The sequence below is a fragment of the Corapipo altera genome, unplaced genomic scaffold (assembly GCF_003945725.1).
Source record: "Corapipo altera isolate COAL_440 unplaced genomic scaffold, ASM394572v1 61286, whole genome shotgun sequence".
NCBI lineage: Eukaryota > Metazoa > Chordata > Aves > Passeriformes > Pipridae > Corapipo > Corapipo altera.
Window position 1 is genome coordinate 1,911,228 of NW_020884907.1, and position 16,013 is coordinate 1,927,240.

Sequence of the window (16,013 nt, forward strand, 5' to 3'; positions counted from 1 at the left end):
GGCTGCTTCTTCCTCAGCGTTCTCTCTTCTCTCCCACAACTGCTGCAAAGTGGGTTTTATAGTTTCTTAAACACGTTCCCGGATAGGAACCAGCACCCGAGGGTCTGAGCCGTGCCCGGTCCATGGGAGCCGGCGGGAATGCTGTGCCTGGCCCGGGGCAGCCCAGGCCTCTCCTCACGGGGGCCCCTCTGCAGCTCCCCCCAGACAGCCGGACAGCCGCACCCAGCACCGCCTCCCGCACACGGGCTGCCAAAATACGGGACGGGAAAGGGCGGCGTATTTCACATTAATGGCTCGATACAGAGAGTTCCCACAGACAGTGATTTGGATTGGGAAATAGTAAATAGAGCAAAAAATAGTTACACAACACAAACCGTAAGATTAACAACTATAGATTAACTCTAAACGGAGGCGTGATGTCTTACACCAGAGCACCAGGGTCTCGCAATCCACTCGGCCTGGCTATGGCCCCTTCAGACACACGTGGATAGGCCTGCGGGAGGAGCAGGACTGGCGGGATCCTTCTCCGCCTTTCACAAGCGCCGTGAGAAAGCAGGACGGGGCGGGGTTGGGCCCGGGCACCACCGCCCACGCACCGCGGCCGCGCTCTCCCTCCCCTGCTCTCCCTCCCCTTCCCTCCGTCCCACACTACACTTCCCAGCGGGCGATGGGAGCCGACGCACGCGCGGTCCCTCCCCTCCGTGTCTCGCCTCGTCCCGCCCGCAGGCGGGGCCGGGCCGGGCCGGCAGCGCAGTCGGGCCGGGGCAGCGGAGCGATGGCGGCGGCGGGGTTGCGCTTCGACGGGCGGGTGGTGCTGGTGACCGGCGCCGGAGGAGGTGAGCGGCGGCCCGGGGGTCTCGCACCCGCGGGAGGGACTGTCCGGGGAGGGCCGGCGTTGCAGGCTCCGCGCAGCCAGCGCTGCCCGCGGCCGTCGCAGTTGCCCCCGGGGCGGCCAGTCGGGCTTGGCCGGGGACAGGCAGGTTGTTTCCCTTAGAAAAGAGAAGCGAGGCTGCGAGCGAGGCGCTGTCAGCGCCAGTCCCGGCCGTGCCAAGGCTGCACAGGGGTCACGGCTGTGGATCCTGCTGCCCTCGGTTCGAGCCGAGCCCCGGCACCGCCGAAACTTGTCCCGCCGGTGCTGCGCCCGAACGCGTGATTTCCGCTCTTTAAACACACGGGGGGAGCAGCGCCCCGTCGGTCATGGATGTCCTCGTATCCTGGTCCCTTCCAGTTGTGCCTTGGCCCCGGTGACTTGACGCGTGTGCCCGCGTGGTTTGGCACTGCGCTGTTGCAGCGGCGCTTTGCGGGTGCCAGCGGTGCTGCGGAAAGCAGCCGCCCACCTGTTGTGCCTTCCCTACCCTCGTTACTCCCGGGAGCCGGCCTGGAGGCACGTGGGAGAGGGCAGGAGAGCGGGGAGAGGGTGGGGACAGCCCTCTGTCACCGGCAGGGCTGGCCTGCGATGTTGGTGGTCTACAGGCCTGGCCTCTCCAGGGAAGTGGATTTGCAATAGAATGCTTGGTTTTGCCAGCGAAACGTTTTTTATTTGTTGTTGTGGTGTGGGGCTGTTTGTTTGGGGTTTTGTTATTTATTTTTTCCCCTTTTACTATTATTTTTTCTTCTTCCTCTGCACGCATGCTTGACCTTTACCTGCTGTGAGACTTGAGTAAATATACGAGCTGTCGGTGTATCCATTGGGCGAGAGGCAAAGTTTATGTTTGTGATGAGCTGGTAAAGGAGCTTATTCTAGGTTCCACTCTTCCCCCAGCAAAGTTTTGCTCTCATTTTGTGGAGCTGCACATAGCCAGAGTTGTCATTTTGGGGGCCTAATTCGATGATGTGAAGATGATGTTGTGGAAAGCACTGAACAGTCCATGCTCCTGAAGGTGACTAGTGTGAACATAATTCAGGCCAGATGTTTATGGTGTTTTCACACTTTTATCAGACCTGTATTTATGTGCTTCTCCCTGTATAGCAAGTCTCACTGAAAAAAACAGGTTAACACCTTTGGTAATAGCAAAACAAAGCCACTTTGATAATAACAAAGCTTCTGAAAAGCACTACACTGAGTAAAAATTGCTTGTCATAAGTGTGGGTGTGGTTACCCTTGTAATTCTAGTATTAGACTGCTTGAAAGTTGTTTGTTAACAGAAAAAACTCATCTTGTATGTTTTATTTCATAATAGGTTTTTAATAGGTGATTATTTAAATTTAGGGAAGCCCTATTAAATTCAGTTAGTTCTTGTTTTGCTTTTATTTAGTTCACAACACTGTAGTTAGACTTTACTGCTATTAACATTATTTTTCAACATTCATTTTTTGATTGGATGCTGCTGCACAGATCAGAGCTGGGAATTTATTTAAACATCTGGAGCACTAATTTGTTTTAACAGATTTGTTTTAACAGATGCCTGTTTTCACATAGGCAGGCATCTAAAATGCAGTAGTTTCTTTTCACTTTAGGCAAATCTCTTGTGAATTACTGTTCCTGCCTGTCATGCAGCATTATCATTGTTCATGCAATTCAGCCTTTTTTTTTTTTTTTAAATTAGTTTTGATTCTTAAACATTCAGTCCTTGCTGACCAATTGAGAATGCCAGCACATATAACATGGTCTGGGTTTTGTGCACTTCTCAGTTGTGTGGCTTTTCAAAACAACGAAAAAAGTTTTCTTGGAATTGAGTTGCATGAGGCAGTGGAAGTATATGCACCTCGCGTGTGTTACTCTCCACTGCAGAGGGTCAAGAGAGTCTTAAAGGAATTTTCGATTTATTGGTGTAAGATTACTGTGTTTCAAAACAGTCCAAACAGTTCTGATTTTTTTCCCCCCATTTTTTCTTTTTAGAGCTGGCTTTGAATGTTCTGGTGAGGGCCAAGTAGACACTCTTTGCACTCTGAAAAACTTTTTTCTGACTGATCGTCACTTGATCATTCAAATTTTCTTTTTCTTTTGAAATTAATTAAAAAAGGATCAGTGTCATTGATCTCAATAAGTTTGATTGGTACAGATATAATCTAGAAATGATTTATTGTAACAAATAACTAACGTCTAACACAACTAGAATCTAGGCCAGAGTAAAGGTGCAAGACCCTTGTTTTGTATGTAATGCAGAATTGACAGTCTTCTGTTACCATAGGCAAACTGTGTATGTGCCTGGTTAATTGAAGTATTAGGCATTCCTTTGTATCCAGACGATTTTGTCAATACATCTTGAATCACAGTTAAATTTTGTTCAGTTTCTTTTTCAAATCTTAACTTTAACCAGAGAAGTAGCTTATTCACTTAGAGCGTAATTAATTAACTTGAACCATCCACTCCTTCTTCACTGTTAAATCAGGACATTAAACGTTCTTCCTTTCAAATGTATTTTTCTGTCACAAGCACAAACTGGACAGCAGCTTTCCCAGATGGTTCTGTTGAATGCAGTAACAAGGAGTAAGCATGGTTTGTTTTTTTTTTTCTCTTGACTGGAGGTTTTGTCTACAATTTACCTCTTTGTATACTTCCAAGTTTTGTACTTATGAAAAACTTTGAACTCCTGGGGGAAATAATGTTTTACTTTGAATGTTGAAGGTGTTTGTGTTGAATTGGTGCATTTTTCTTTATGCGATTAATTTTTGTTTAGCTTTTGTCTGAATTGTAATCCAGAAAACACTTGTTTTTAATTTTTTTTTTTTTTAACCTAGGTTTGGGCAGAGCCTATGCTCTGGCTTTTGCTGAAAGAGGAGCTTCAGTAGTTGGTAAGTTTTATGCTAGCTAACTTGATCTAGACAATAACCTTTGCCTTTTCACATAGCTTGCATTCAACTGTCCATGGCCTTTTTGACAGTAACCTTTGTTATTTAATGGTTTTCTGTCTTATCTTTTGCTGTTTAACTTTTGCTTCTAAGCCTTACTTTCTTATGAAACAAGCTGCAGAAGTTTCTCCGTGGGCTTATCTTTGCTGGAAAGCCAGTTTGAGTCAGATCATTTCCCAGATTTGACTTTCACCTATGCATACCACTCTTTACCATGATTTGTGGCCAGAGAGTGTTGTCTTACATGAATATTGCTTAGAGTCTTCCAATATGACCATTTGAATAGGTGAATTTGTTATAGTATCTTCTCCCAGAAAAGAATTTGCTGGAGTGTAACTCAGTATCAGTAGCATTGTTTCTTTCTGCAGCTCGTGGGACAGAAGAGCCATCTGGTCCCTGTGACAGTGACAAATAGCTCTCAGTAAAAGGATTTCTGATGGGTTTGTAGTCCCTTGGTTGAACCTTCTCAGGGCATCTTTAGTTCTGAAAAATGCTGCATCACATGGTGATTCTGCAGGTTAGGTTATATTCTTGGGCACTTGCTGGCAGTCGGCATTGCCATTTTTAGTTTGGCTGTTAAGAAAAAGTTATTCAGTGAAAGGGTTGTCAGGCACTGGAACAGGCTGCCCAGGGAGGTGGTCGAGTGACCACCCCTGACATATTTAAAGGATGTGTGGATGTGGCACTTAAGGACAGAGTTTAGTGCTGAACTTGGCATTTTAGGTTAACGACTGGACTTGATCTTAAAATACTTTTCCAACCTAAATGATTCTATGATTTTATGATTTGGCTGCCTGTGAATGAATTTGTACAGGTATTGTTGATAAGTTCAAGGTTAAATGTTTGAAGAGATTATCAACAAGAACTTGCTGACTAGTGTTTAGTTTTCTAATGAAAATTGCAATTTCGGTTTACAAAATTTCATAAAAATTATTTTGCTTTACTTCATTGGTTTAATATCATATATATGTGTATATCAATATATGTGCGTAGACAACTTTAAAAAAATCTAGGTAATTTTTTTTTGTGGTAGTCGCCATCTTTAATACTTGTCTTATTTACTAGAGATGTGAGTACTTCACGTTGGGTTCTCTTATGTCACTAAAGCAGCCCAAATGTTTTGATTGACTCTGTGTAGCTAGTGGTGTTCTGACTTACCAGAAGGATCTGAAAGAAAATGTATTGTATTGCCTAACCACAGCTAATAATCCTATATCTCTTGACCTTATTGCATAATAGCTATATCAGTAAGTTAAGAATTGACTGTAAGGGCAACTTCTTGTTTCCTTTTGGAAACTGCACTGCACTTCACCTCTTCCCACAGTGTGCAATTACCTCTAAATGCTTGCATTTGTCTCTTTTGTTCTCTTATGATTCTGACTTCATAGAGTTTAGAAGTTATTTGTGTAAATGTGATTTTGTTAAACTCAAGCAGACGTGAGACTCGTGCCATGTCTCTTTAAACAAGTTCCATGTTCTAAGTTCTGGAAATGAAGGTATGTTGTAAGAACAGTGATCAAATGCCCTGGAAGAACACGGCAGCTTTTCTGCCCAGTCCCACATCTCCTCTCTGAGTGACTTGCTGTTGATGTGGTTAGACTGAGAAGAGCAACCCAGGTGGAAACACTCCTTTTCTCATCACCCAAAGGCTGCCTGCTGCCACCTTTTTTTGTCATGCTTTGTCTCCTTCATGCCTCTCATCAGAAAAAGTTGGAAGAGGGAGGAAGGGATGCTTTGCTTTTGTCTGGCAATCTGTTATGCCGCAACCTGTGGTTTCATCCAGTCTATCTGAGAGCTCTTCTGTGTTGCTGTTTTAGTTTAGTTTAGAGTAATGCTTTTGAAGCATCTCCCCTGATATGTATCTTATTTGTACTTTTGTTCACATTGTGGAATGGTTTTCGGTTGCATGAGTGGAGTTCCCTTTAAAAACAGACTGGAAAATGCAACTTAGCAGCACATCTACAGTGTTCCTTGTGTGTGTTAGATTTATCACACCAGAATACAGCAAGAAATGAGCTGGGTTGTTTTGCAAAAAGAAACATGAGCTGTAGATGTCAGGTCCTCAGCACCAGCTGTTTCACGCTTCTGCTGCTCACACTCATAGCCTTATAGGAATTCTTCTCTGAGATTCAGACTATTACCAAGCTCTGTCACAACTGCTGTGGTCTCCAGCTCTTTTCTACTGGATGTTTTCAACTGGAAATTACGTGATGGAAAGTTTGAGCTTAAAATACTGTTATTGGTCTGTTTCAAAGCCTAGAATAGCTCAGTTCTTTCTTTCATACTCATTTTTGCTTCAACTCTGTCAATGCCTGCGCTCAGCCGAAGGTACTTTACTGCCTCTGAAAATTTTCCGAAATATTTAATTTTTTGTCAGCAAACTGCTAATGAAGTGAAGGGTAAACACATGTAAGTTTTGTCTTAGGTTTTAACGTCTTAATAAGACTGAATGTTTTGTGTAAATGTTTACCACAAAATTGTCCACTCTTATTTCCCAGGAGAAATTAGAAATTCTAGTGCTGTTCCTGACTCGCTTTCCTTTAATATCATGTTATGTTGCAGACTGAGTAGCCTGCCTGTGTTGCCTATCCTAAAGCTTCACTACACTTGGAAATTTTCCCTAATGCCTCACCTGAATTGTGCTAGCTGCATGTTTGGATGGTTAGATATTGATCTATTTAACTGGGAGATTCTGTCTCCTTTCTTTTTTGCACAATCTGTTATTGTACTTGACCATAGCATGGTGTTCTGCCTTAATTCTTCCTACTTCAGGCTAGGTGTGTTTTGGGTTTGGTTTGTTGTTAATTGGTTGGGGTTTTTTGTTGTCGTGTCCCTCCCCTCTACATGCTCACTTCTTCTGGGCTTTGGCATTTTCATTTACTCATATAAATTTTCTACAGTGTTTCTGCATTTCTCTTGTGCTGCAGACAAAGATGAAGACAGGATTTCATGTGAGACTTTCTTTGTCTGGGTAATAGAGAATGATTTTGTCATGTGTCATGCAAGCCATATTCCTGCTTATATGGAGAGTTAAAAAAAAAAAGGCAAAAAATGGATTTATTTCATTTTGTGATGATACAGCAGAATTACAATTGCTGTTTGTCATCATCAAAATTAGCAAGAATATCTTGCATATTTTGTGGATTTCACTGTGTCTGGCTTCTTGAGGACTTCTAAGAAGTTAGGAGGCACAAAGCTGGAGTTTGCCATAGTGAAAGACCGTTTAGCAAAATACCATTTTTGCATGTAAATTCAGTCAATTCTGGCTTTCTTACAATTTCATTTTGCACCTGTTTAAACATACTTCTTAACATTTTTCGAAATTCTTTGTTCCAATATAATGTTCAGGGTTTTGGGGAGTGTTTTTGTCCCCTGCTGAATTCTTTAAGTTGGTGAGAAGTGCAAATACAGCAGCAGTGCAGCAACGAGTGGTGATGGTACATTACAACTACCACCATTAATGATGTGTGCCCCAGTACTGAGAACAACCTGGAAACAAAGCATGTCTGTGTGCCAGGTGGCCCTCTTATCCCACAGGAGCAGGATCTGAAGATCCAGAGCAGACACTTCTCGCTTTGTTCAGACTGCTTGATCTCTTCTGTAGTGAAGCTAACTAGTTACAATTTAGCTACTCTATTAAACAGGAACAAAGTCTTCCCAGTTTTGCTTACAGTTCATGCAATAGTTAGAGCAGTGTGACAAAAGACCAGAATAAAGCACCTATGATTGGTATGTATTCTAGATATTAATCTCAGAACTACAACACAATTACACAAGTAGCCTGGGCCAGGCAGACAAGTTGAATGTGTGGTGCAGCACGGGGGAAAAAAATCCTCTGCTTTCCATGTTATTAAAAATAAAAAGGGATAACATATGTTACACTAGTTTTTAAAAAAATTATCATGTGTCCTACTATTCTTTTCTAGTCGTCTGAGATTTTCAGTAATATCCAGGTACTTTATTAATACTCCTTATAACTTCTGGCATGATAATGAGGTAAGGACAGCGCATGAAGTCTTGAGTTTTAACAATGAAAAATTCATTTTTTTGTCATGCATAGTGAATGATCTTGGAGGTGATTTCAAGGGATATGGCAAGAGCTCCTCAGCTGCTGACAAAGTCGTCAACGAAATCAGAGCAAAAGGAGGGAAAGCAGTACCCAATTATGGTATGTTATTTTTCCAGACAAGTATAATGCCTTAATGAAAAGTTGAAACTGCTTAGTAAAGGATTACTGCTAGCTTGCCAGTAACATAATTTAAATAGATGTAATATGATGTGGGATGGAGATGGATGATTCTTACTTGCTTTGCTTTGTGTTTTTCTTGCAATGGCAAATGTTGTGCCATTTAGACTTACTGTGTGGGTTTTGCTGTAGGACACAGGCAAATAGTGGCTGAATTTGAATTTAGTTTGTATTGGGGTTGTACAGAATTGATTTTTCTTAGCTCCATGGAGTTAGTTGTTAATATCTTGGAAGTGCAGTATATCCAGTTAATTTTATTTGAAAATTTGTACCTTTTTCTTACAGATTCGGTGGAAGATGGTGAAAAGCTTGTGAAGACAGCCCTTGAAGCTTTTGGGAGGATAGGTACAATTGCTTAATTCATATTGAAACTTGTTTGCAAGGCAAAGTCATTATAAACAGTGCAATTGACAACAAGTATGTGAAGCACAGGATGACAACAATAATATTCACCAACTCTTGATGCCCTTGGTCTGTGAAATCTAATTAAGGGGCTTTCAACTTTTAATCTGAATGGACAACTTTTCTGATTTTTTTTTTCCGGTGTGTTTTTAGCAGAAGTTTAAGGCTTAATATATGATACTTGTTTCCCTGCCCTTCAGAATTTTGGAACTTCGATAATGGTTATCAGTTTCTGTCTCAAAGCCCAGAGTCCATCAAGTGTTATAACAAGCTGCATAAAATTAGCATAAGCAACTGTCATGCTCTGAAAGCTCTCCTGCTTATATAAAGTCAAAATGCTTTAACAGAAATGAAAAAAAGCTTGAGGTATTTTACCTAACAATTAATTGTTTGTTTTTTAGCATGTGATTGCCACTGTTTAATTGTGATTTTAACTCAGGGCTGAATGGTTTAAAGTACACACAATCAAACCCAACAGGAACCTCATTAAATATTTGACAAAAAATTGTTGTGATCCAGGTTGCTTTATTGGCTTTGTTTCTCTGTGGTTCCTCTGGTTATCATTTGGGCTTACTGCAGCAAAGGGAGCAGGAGCACTCTGAATTCAAAGCAAGCTTCAAACTGTACAGGATAGCTGCATCCTGCAGGTATTGGATTCCCAGGTAGCTGGCACTTCACAGCTATACCTCTCTGTCAGGCTTTGTCCCGTTGGCAGGCTGAGACTTAACTGTCCTGAATTGTTGTGTCTTAATTACTGTCGAATGGTAGGATTCGCTGTTAGAGACAAGGAACTATAGAATAGTAGTATGATGTATATATGCAGTGTTCTTGTCTAGATACATTTTTAGAAGTGGGAGAAAAGTAGAAACAAGCTTGTGGTTTATAAGTGCATTCACTTGGTTTCCGTTTTTTTTTCCCCAGATATTGTTATAAACAATGCTGGGTGAGTATACCTGAGGGTTTTGTCCTGTTTGAGTGTGGACTATCACTCTTGTTTCAACAACTGTTCATCTTCTGTTTGTTTTGTTTTCCTAATGTTACCTTTTAGGATCCTAAGAGACCGTTCATTTGTTCGGATAAGTGATGAAGACTGGGGTGAGTTGATTTTAAAATGACTTTAAAATGTGCTTTCTGTGTGAAAGATGAAAGGTACATTCCTCCCTTTGGAGCAAGAAAGAAGAGAAGTCAGGGAAGACTTGCCTTTTACCCTGAAAGCTTAGTGGTAAGCTGCTGGTGTTTAATTTGCGAAATAAATCTGTGCTGCAATGCATGGTAGGTGTATGTAGTTCCAAAGGGGAAGAAAGGCTTTACTTACTACTCCTAGTTGCTGAGTGGAATACAAAAAAGCCATGTGAATTATACACAATAGTTTTTGTGAGCAGAACACATTCCCAGCACTAACACTGAGTGGCTGAATACTATACAGGCTTAAAAGACCCAGAACTTACTAGAGGAAAGCATTCTGATGTGCCAAGGGACAGAAGAAAAGGTGAAACCTTCAGTGAGATGGTATTGAGGGTGCTGATAAGCCAGTGGAGAAGACTCTTGCAAAGATGGTCTGTCTGCTGTTAGTCTTTGTCTAATTCTGCCTATTTGCAGGAATTTTGAAATAAAAAACAAAAAAAAAAAGTACACCAGTCTTTTATTACCAGTGTCAGTGTGAAGAGAGTGTATTTTTTGTCATGAAGAAGAAACATGGTTTATTTCAAGTTGGGAGAAAAAAACCTGGAAATATTGAACTGATATTAATTTGTTCCTAGATATAATCCATAGAATTCACTTGAGGGGATCGTTCCTTGTCACCCGAGCTGCATGGAATCACATGAAAAACCAGAAATTTGGCAGGTAAAAATTTGTCCTCTGTTTTGTTTTTTCAGTAGGGAATAGCAGACCGATGCATGACAGTGAAGGAGTTTTGCACCCTTTTCTTTCACTATTCCAGGGGTGAAGCAAAATCATTTAAAATGTTAAGCCTGTTCAGTTCTGATTCCCCCTCTCCACCTCTCCAGCCAAATGTTTAAAGGGGTTTTTTCCATGTATTTAAATGTATTTTTCTGAATATTCGAGACAGGAGCTGTAGAACTGTGAAAGTACCATTTCTTTTCATGGAGGCTGGTTAGAAATGTTTGTTACTTGGATGTTACTGTACATCCAGGGGATTCTGATCCTGCTTCTTTTTACTCAAATGATTGGTACATGCTGTTCTCCTTGTAGGTCGTGGGTTCTTTTTGTTTGTGGTTGGGTTTTCATGGGTTTTTTTGGTTGGTTTGTTAGTTTTAACCTTTTGGACAAATGTACTTGTCTGAGAAGTTATGGGAGTGTTCTTAGTCTGTCTTGGTACTATTACTTGGTACTATTACTGCTAGTGCAAAGAGTGCAGTGAAATCAGATTTCTTAATTTTTTTCAGTTTTGTTGTTTTTCCTTGTCAGAATGTCATTGTGATTTTATTAGTCTTACCATACCCACATGTTGAAAACTGTGTGAGGTGTTTTCTTATCCCATGACCTAAGTAACATTTATTCTTATCCAGGGAAATGTGAGGACAGGGGAAAGATCAGCAGGCAGAACACTTGGCTAAAGTCTAGGAGTTGCATCCGTTTGGGAAAATGCTTCCCTTGGCTCCTTTTCTGTATTTGCTCAGATAACAATGGTAGTCAGTGCTTCTGCAGTTTTTTAATAGACATGTACCATCTGCAAAATGCCTACTTTACACAATTTGTTGCTTTTTTTCATTTTGATTGTATTGAACCAGCGCTTGTAAGACATCTCTTTAGTTAGACTAAAAAACACTGGATTATTCGCAGTGAGGCAGATAATAAAAATTAAATAAATGTTGATCCCAGCTATTCAGTGTGTTTGCAAGTAGATTTGAACAGAATCTGATAAGGCTTCTTTTAAAACTGAAGGTGTAGGCTCTTTTCTTTTGAATTCATGTCTGTGAGAAGACATGCAGCACAATGTTTTGTTGCCTCAAACCAGCTATGAACTGCAGTGTTTTTAGAGCTTTCATGTCAGCAATTCAGTCACCTCCGCAGCAATAGTCGGGACAGCAAAGGGCAAGACTTTCCTGTCTTCTACTGACATGTGTTTAGCGCACATTAGGATTCTTTGAATGTGAATTCTGTGAGCATGGATCTTCATATATTACCAGGGAGATACTAAAGTGAAGTAATTTTACAGTAAAGTAATTTTCTTCTCAATGCTGAAACCATTTGTTAGTTGTAAGAATAATGCCTCTTGAAGTGCGGTGAGAGCATGAAATTAATTTTCTTTATACCGTACCCTGTTGTCAAAAAATGTCTTTTCTAGTTTTGCAGTATAACTCAGAAAGGCTCATGATTTTGTTTGTTTTCTGCTACTCTGACAGTGCTTCAGGATTTGTCAGATATTTGCTATCCATCAGACATGAAATAGTTACCTGTTTGTTGCCAAAACCAAAAATAATGTTTTTTTACTTGCGTGCTTTTGTTTTGTGGAATATGGAGACTATAATGTCAGAGCTGGAAAATGCTGTTGTGTAGAATTGAATGAGTTGAAGAAATAATTTAATATTTTTTTCCTCTCCTCTCCCCTAAGAATAATTATGACATCCTCAGCTGCTGGAATATATGGAAACTTTGGTCAGGCAAACTACAGTGCTGCAAAGCTTGGCCTTTTGGGTCTTTCAAACACAATTGCAGTTGAAGGCCGAAAATACAACATCCACTGCAACACAATTGCTCCAACTGCTGGATCCAGGCTGACTCAGACCGTCATGCCACAAGGTGAATCATTTAAGGTCTACCTGAGCTGATATTTTTTCAGTGAATTGAAGCACAGTAAATGTTCTTATCTCTCAGAAAATGCAAATCGTTCACACTTCACACTCTGATAAGTCATTGTTCCCACTACCTTTTTGTCTCTGAACTGCCAACTTACTTGCTTTACCTGTTGTGAGGAACTCTTATTTTCTGCCACAAGATAAGAAGCAAGTTTTCTCATTTACAAAAGCAATCTCGTGTGGCAAGGCTCTTTAATTATAATCTCTTCCAAGATCCTCCTACAGTAGTGGAAAGGCTTGTTTGTTTCATCAGATGTGCAATCAGGTATGGGCATAAGGTGTCTGCACTTGTTACTATATTGTCTGATTGCAAAATACTGAGTTTTTGCACAGTGCGTCATTGTGTGTACTTAGTTGTTTCATGATCAGCAGGAGATAACAGTGAACTGAGTTGCCTTATTTTTCTGTATTACACAGTTACTAATCTCAGAATGTCTGAACAGGTTTTAACAGAGCACTGCATTGGGAAGTCAGTATAAGCAACATTTTAGGAGACAGCTGTGTGTAAAGTGTAAATTTAGGATAAATGGCCTGACTAATTACTTTGGCAAATGACCAGAAAAAAGAAAAATAATTTGGAAAAAAGGGGCTATAAAAGGAAATTGCTCTCAGATGGTCTTCAGGCTAATAGATTAGCTTGTTTCATTTCCCTTCTACCCTCCTTTTCCCTGATGATAGGCAGATTTCAAAGCCAAGGAAATAATTACATTTTTCGGAATGATATACAAGGTATTGGAGAATAGTATATTTTGTACATTATGTATAGTTTAAATGCTTGATTTTGTTTGATTAAAGTATGCTGGTTTAGGTCTAAATAATCCAGGTAGTCATGAATCTAGCAGTTCTATAGGTTGTAGTTTTCAGGGATTTATTGCAACTATTTACAGAAGAGCCAAATACATTAAGCTTGCGGCCATGAGTTCCTGAAGTGTAACATGGGGTACAGTACTTGGAATTTTCTGGAGATATTTAAGTTACAAAGGATGATTAAAAACACCTCATAATTTTCTTTCTTAGTAATTTTAAGAAAAGTGAGATCCTTTGGTCTCTCTGTAAGATACTTGGAGCTCTGATAACTGATTTGTTATCTCACTCCCTTCCTCCATGTTCAGATTTTCAAATACTCTCAAAAGATCTGAACATCTCCACAACTTAAAAAATGTTTTCAAATCTCACATCAAATTATCCTTGTTATCTTAGTCAGTACTTTCCTATTTGTTTTCAGCTGTCTGCAAGCACATACGATTTTTCATTGTCACACTTCGTATGTTCAGCTTGACCTACGTGGTGGTGTTCTTGCTAGAACTCTTAATATAGTTTGCATCTTTTGTGTGGTTTTTGTTTGTTTGGGTTTTTTTAAACTTCTACCATAGCACTCTAGGCCTAATTTTTGAGACTAAATAGTGTGTGGCATAAAGTGGAATACTTTGGAAAAGCCTAAGGGTTTTGTTATGCACTAACAACATGCCATATTAAATGGAATTAATCTTCTTTTGGTTTTGTGGAACTTCTGAAAATGAACTTCTGTTTAGTTCTGTTTTACTATTAAAGAAGTACTCATGATAAACTTTCCCAGCTCTTCATCTGGGAAAATTTTGCTATAATTGAAAATCATAGAATCGTAGAATCAGCTGGGTTGGAAGGGACCTCAGACATCATCAAGTCCAACCCTTGATCCACTACCACCATGGTTGCTAGACCGTGGCACTAAGTGCCACATCCAGTCTCTTCTTAAAAACCTCCAGGGACAGAGAATCTACCTCTTCCCTGGGCAGCCCATTCCAATGCCTGATTACCCTTTCTGTGAAGAATTTCTTCCTAATATGTAACGTAAACCTCACCTGGCACAGCTTAAGACCATGCCCTCTTGACTTACTGATAGTTACCTGGGAAAAGAGACCAACCCCCACCTGGCTACAACCTCCTTTCAGGGAGTTGTAGAGAGTGATGAGGTCTCCCCTAAGCCTCCTCTTCTCCAGGCTGAACAGGCCCAGCTCCCTCAGCCTCTCCTCATAGGACTTGTGCTCAAGTCCCTTCACCAGCCTTGTTACTCTTCTCTGAACCTGCTCCAGCACCTCAATATCCTTCCTGAACTGAGGGGCCCAGAACTGGACACAGTACTCCAGGTGTGGCCTCACCAGTGCTGAGTACAGGGGCAGAATCACTTCCCTGGTCCTGCTGGCCACACTGTTCCTGATGCAGACCAGGATGCCATTGGCCTTCTTGGCCACCTGGGCACACTGCTGGCTCATGTTCAGCCTCCTGTCAGTCCAAACTCCCAGGTCCCTTTCTGCCTGGCTGCTCTCCAGCCACTCTGTGCCCAGCCTGTAGCACTAAAGGGGTTGTTGTGGCCAAAGTGCAGGATGCTCCACTTGGCCTTGTTGAACCTCATCCCATTGGAATCAGCCCAACTCTCCAACCTATCCAGGTCCCTCTGCAGAGCCTTCCTGCCTTCCAGCTGATCGACACTCCCCCCAACTTGATGTCATTTGCAAATTTGCTAATGGTGGGCTCAATCCCCTCATCTAAATCATCAGTAAAGATATTAAACAGAACTGGGCCCAACACTGATCCCTGGAGGACACCACTGGTGACCGCAGCCAACTGGATGCAGCACCGTTCCCCACCACTCTCTGGGCCCGGCCCTCCAGCCAGTTCCTAACCCAGCACAGAGTGCCCCTGTCCAAGCCGTGGGCTGTCAGCTTTTTCAGGAGTATGCTGTGGGAGACAATGGCAAAGGCTTTGCTGAAGTCCAGGTGCACTATGTCCACAACCTTCCCTTCATCCACCAGGTGGATCTCCTGATCATAAAAAGAGATCAGGTTGGTCAAACAAGACCTTCCCCTCCTAAACCTGTGCTGGCTGGGTCTGATCCCTTGTAGGTGTCTGATCCATCCTGTAGGTGTTGTGTGATTGCACTTAAGATGATCTGCTCCATAACCTTGCCAGGCATGAGGTCAGACTGACGGGCCTGTAGTTTCCTGGGTCCTCATTCCAGCCCTTTTTGTGGATTGGCGTGACATTTGCCAGCTTCCAATCATCTGGGACCTCTCTAGTGAGCCAGGACTGTTGGTAGATGATGGAGAGTGCGTTGGTGAGCTCTTTCGCCAGCTCCGTCATGCTTGATGACCTTTAACTGAGGAACAGCTATGTATCTCTTGCTGTTGAAAGAATAATATTCTAAAAGCTGAAACAGGAAATTATATTCAAACAGTGGATAAAATATGTGATAAGAGCTGCCTGGACAACCACAGTCTGCTCCATGACAGTGTCTCAGTTTTGAGATGGTTTTCTATTGTGCCAGATGCTGGTAGAAATCCCAAAATTGCTGTATAAATTCAGCAGGGCTGATATTCTGTATCTCTCGTTTGGAAAAATCAGTGTTTCCAGATGAGATGTTTCTTGAACGTTCAGCAGGTGCAATTATTTTCATAATGCCTTGCCTTTCTAACTGACTAGCAGACTAAAAGGAAAATTGCTCAGGTACATCTCCATCAGGATTATATCTAGCTGGCTTGTCCTTGTTTCAGGCTGCTTGTCAGATGGAAATTTAGGAAGGTCTCTGGCTTTGCAGTCTGCATGTAATTGTGTTCCCAACATTTAAAGAGACTTTGATCTTTCTCTCTGAGAAACAATGTCATGGGGTTTGGTAGCATATGTGTGTCTCACAAGTTGTTCGGATTTAGTGGATCTTCAAAGTTTCATATTGTTTGTCCTTTTTTTTTTCATGACAAAACACTGTTGGTTAAATT

General features: G+C 41.5%; 1 protein-coding gene across 3 annotated transcripts in view; it reads left to right on the forward strand.

Moving 5' to 3' along the window:
* The first annotated feature begins 652 nt into the window (after positions 1–652).
* HSD17B4 (hydroxysteroid 17-beta dehydrogenase 4) overlaps positions 653–16,013 on the forward strand; it is a 64,383-nt gene continuing 49,022 nt past the window's right edge. The window contains exons 1-8 of one of the 3 annotated variants that reach the window (XM_027652489.1): positions 653–836; positions 3,682–3,735; positions 7,853–7,960; positions 8,324–8,383; positions 9,362–9,383; positions 9,489–9,535; positions 10,201–10,285; positions 12,018–12,205. In XM_027652489.1, coding sequence (XP_027508290.1) covers positions 668–836; positions 3,682–3,735; positions 7,853–7,960; positions 8,324–8,383; positions 9,362–9,383; positions 9,489–9,535; positions 10,201–10,285; positions 12,018–12,205 — 733 coding nt within the window. In that variant the 5' untranslated portion in view covers positions 653–667. Of the gene's footprint in view, positions 837–3,314; positions 3,440–3,681; positions 3,736–7,852; positions 7,961–8,323; positions 8,384–9,361; positions 9,384–9,488; positions 9,536–10,200; positions 10,286–12,017; positions 12,206–16,013 lie in introns of those variants that run through there. The other 2 variants (XM_027652491.1, XM_027652490.1) reach the window with 2 other exon arrangements.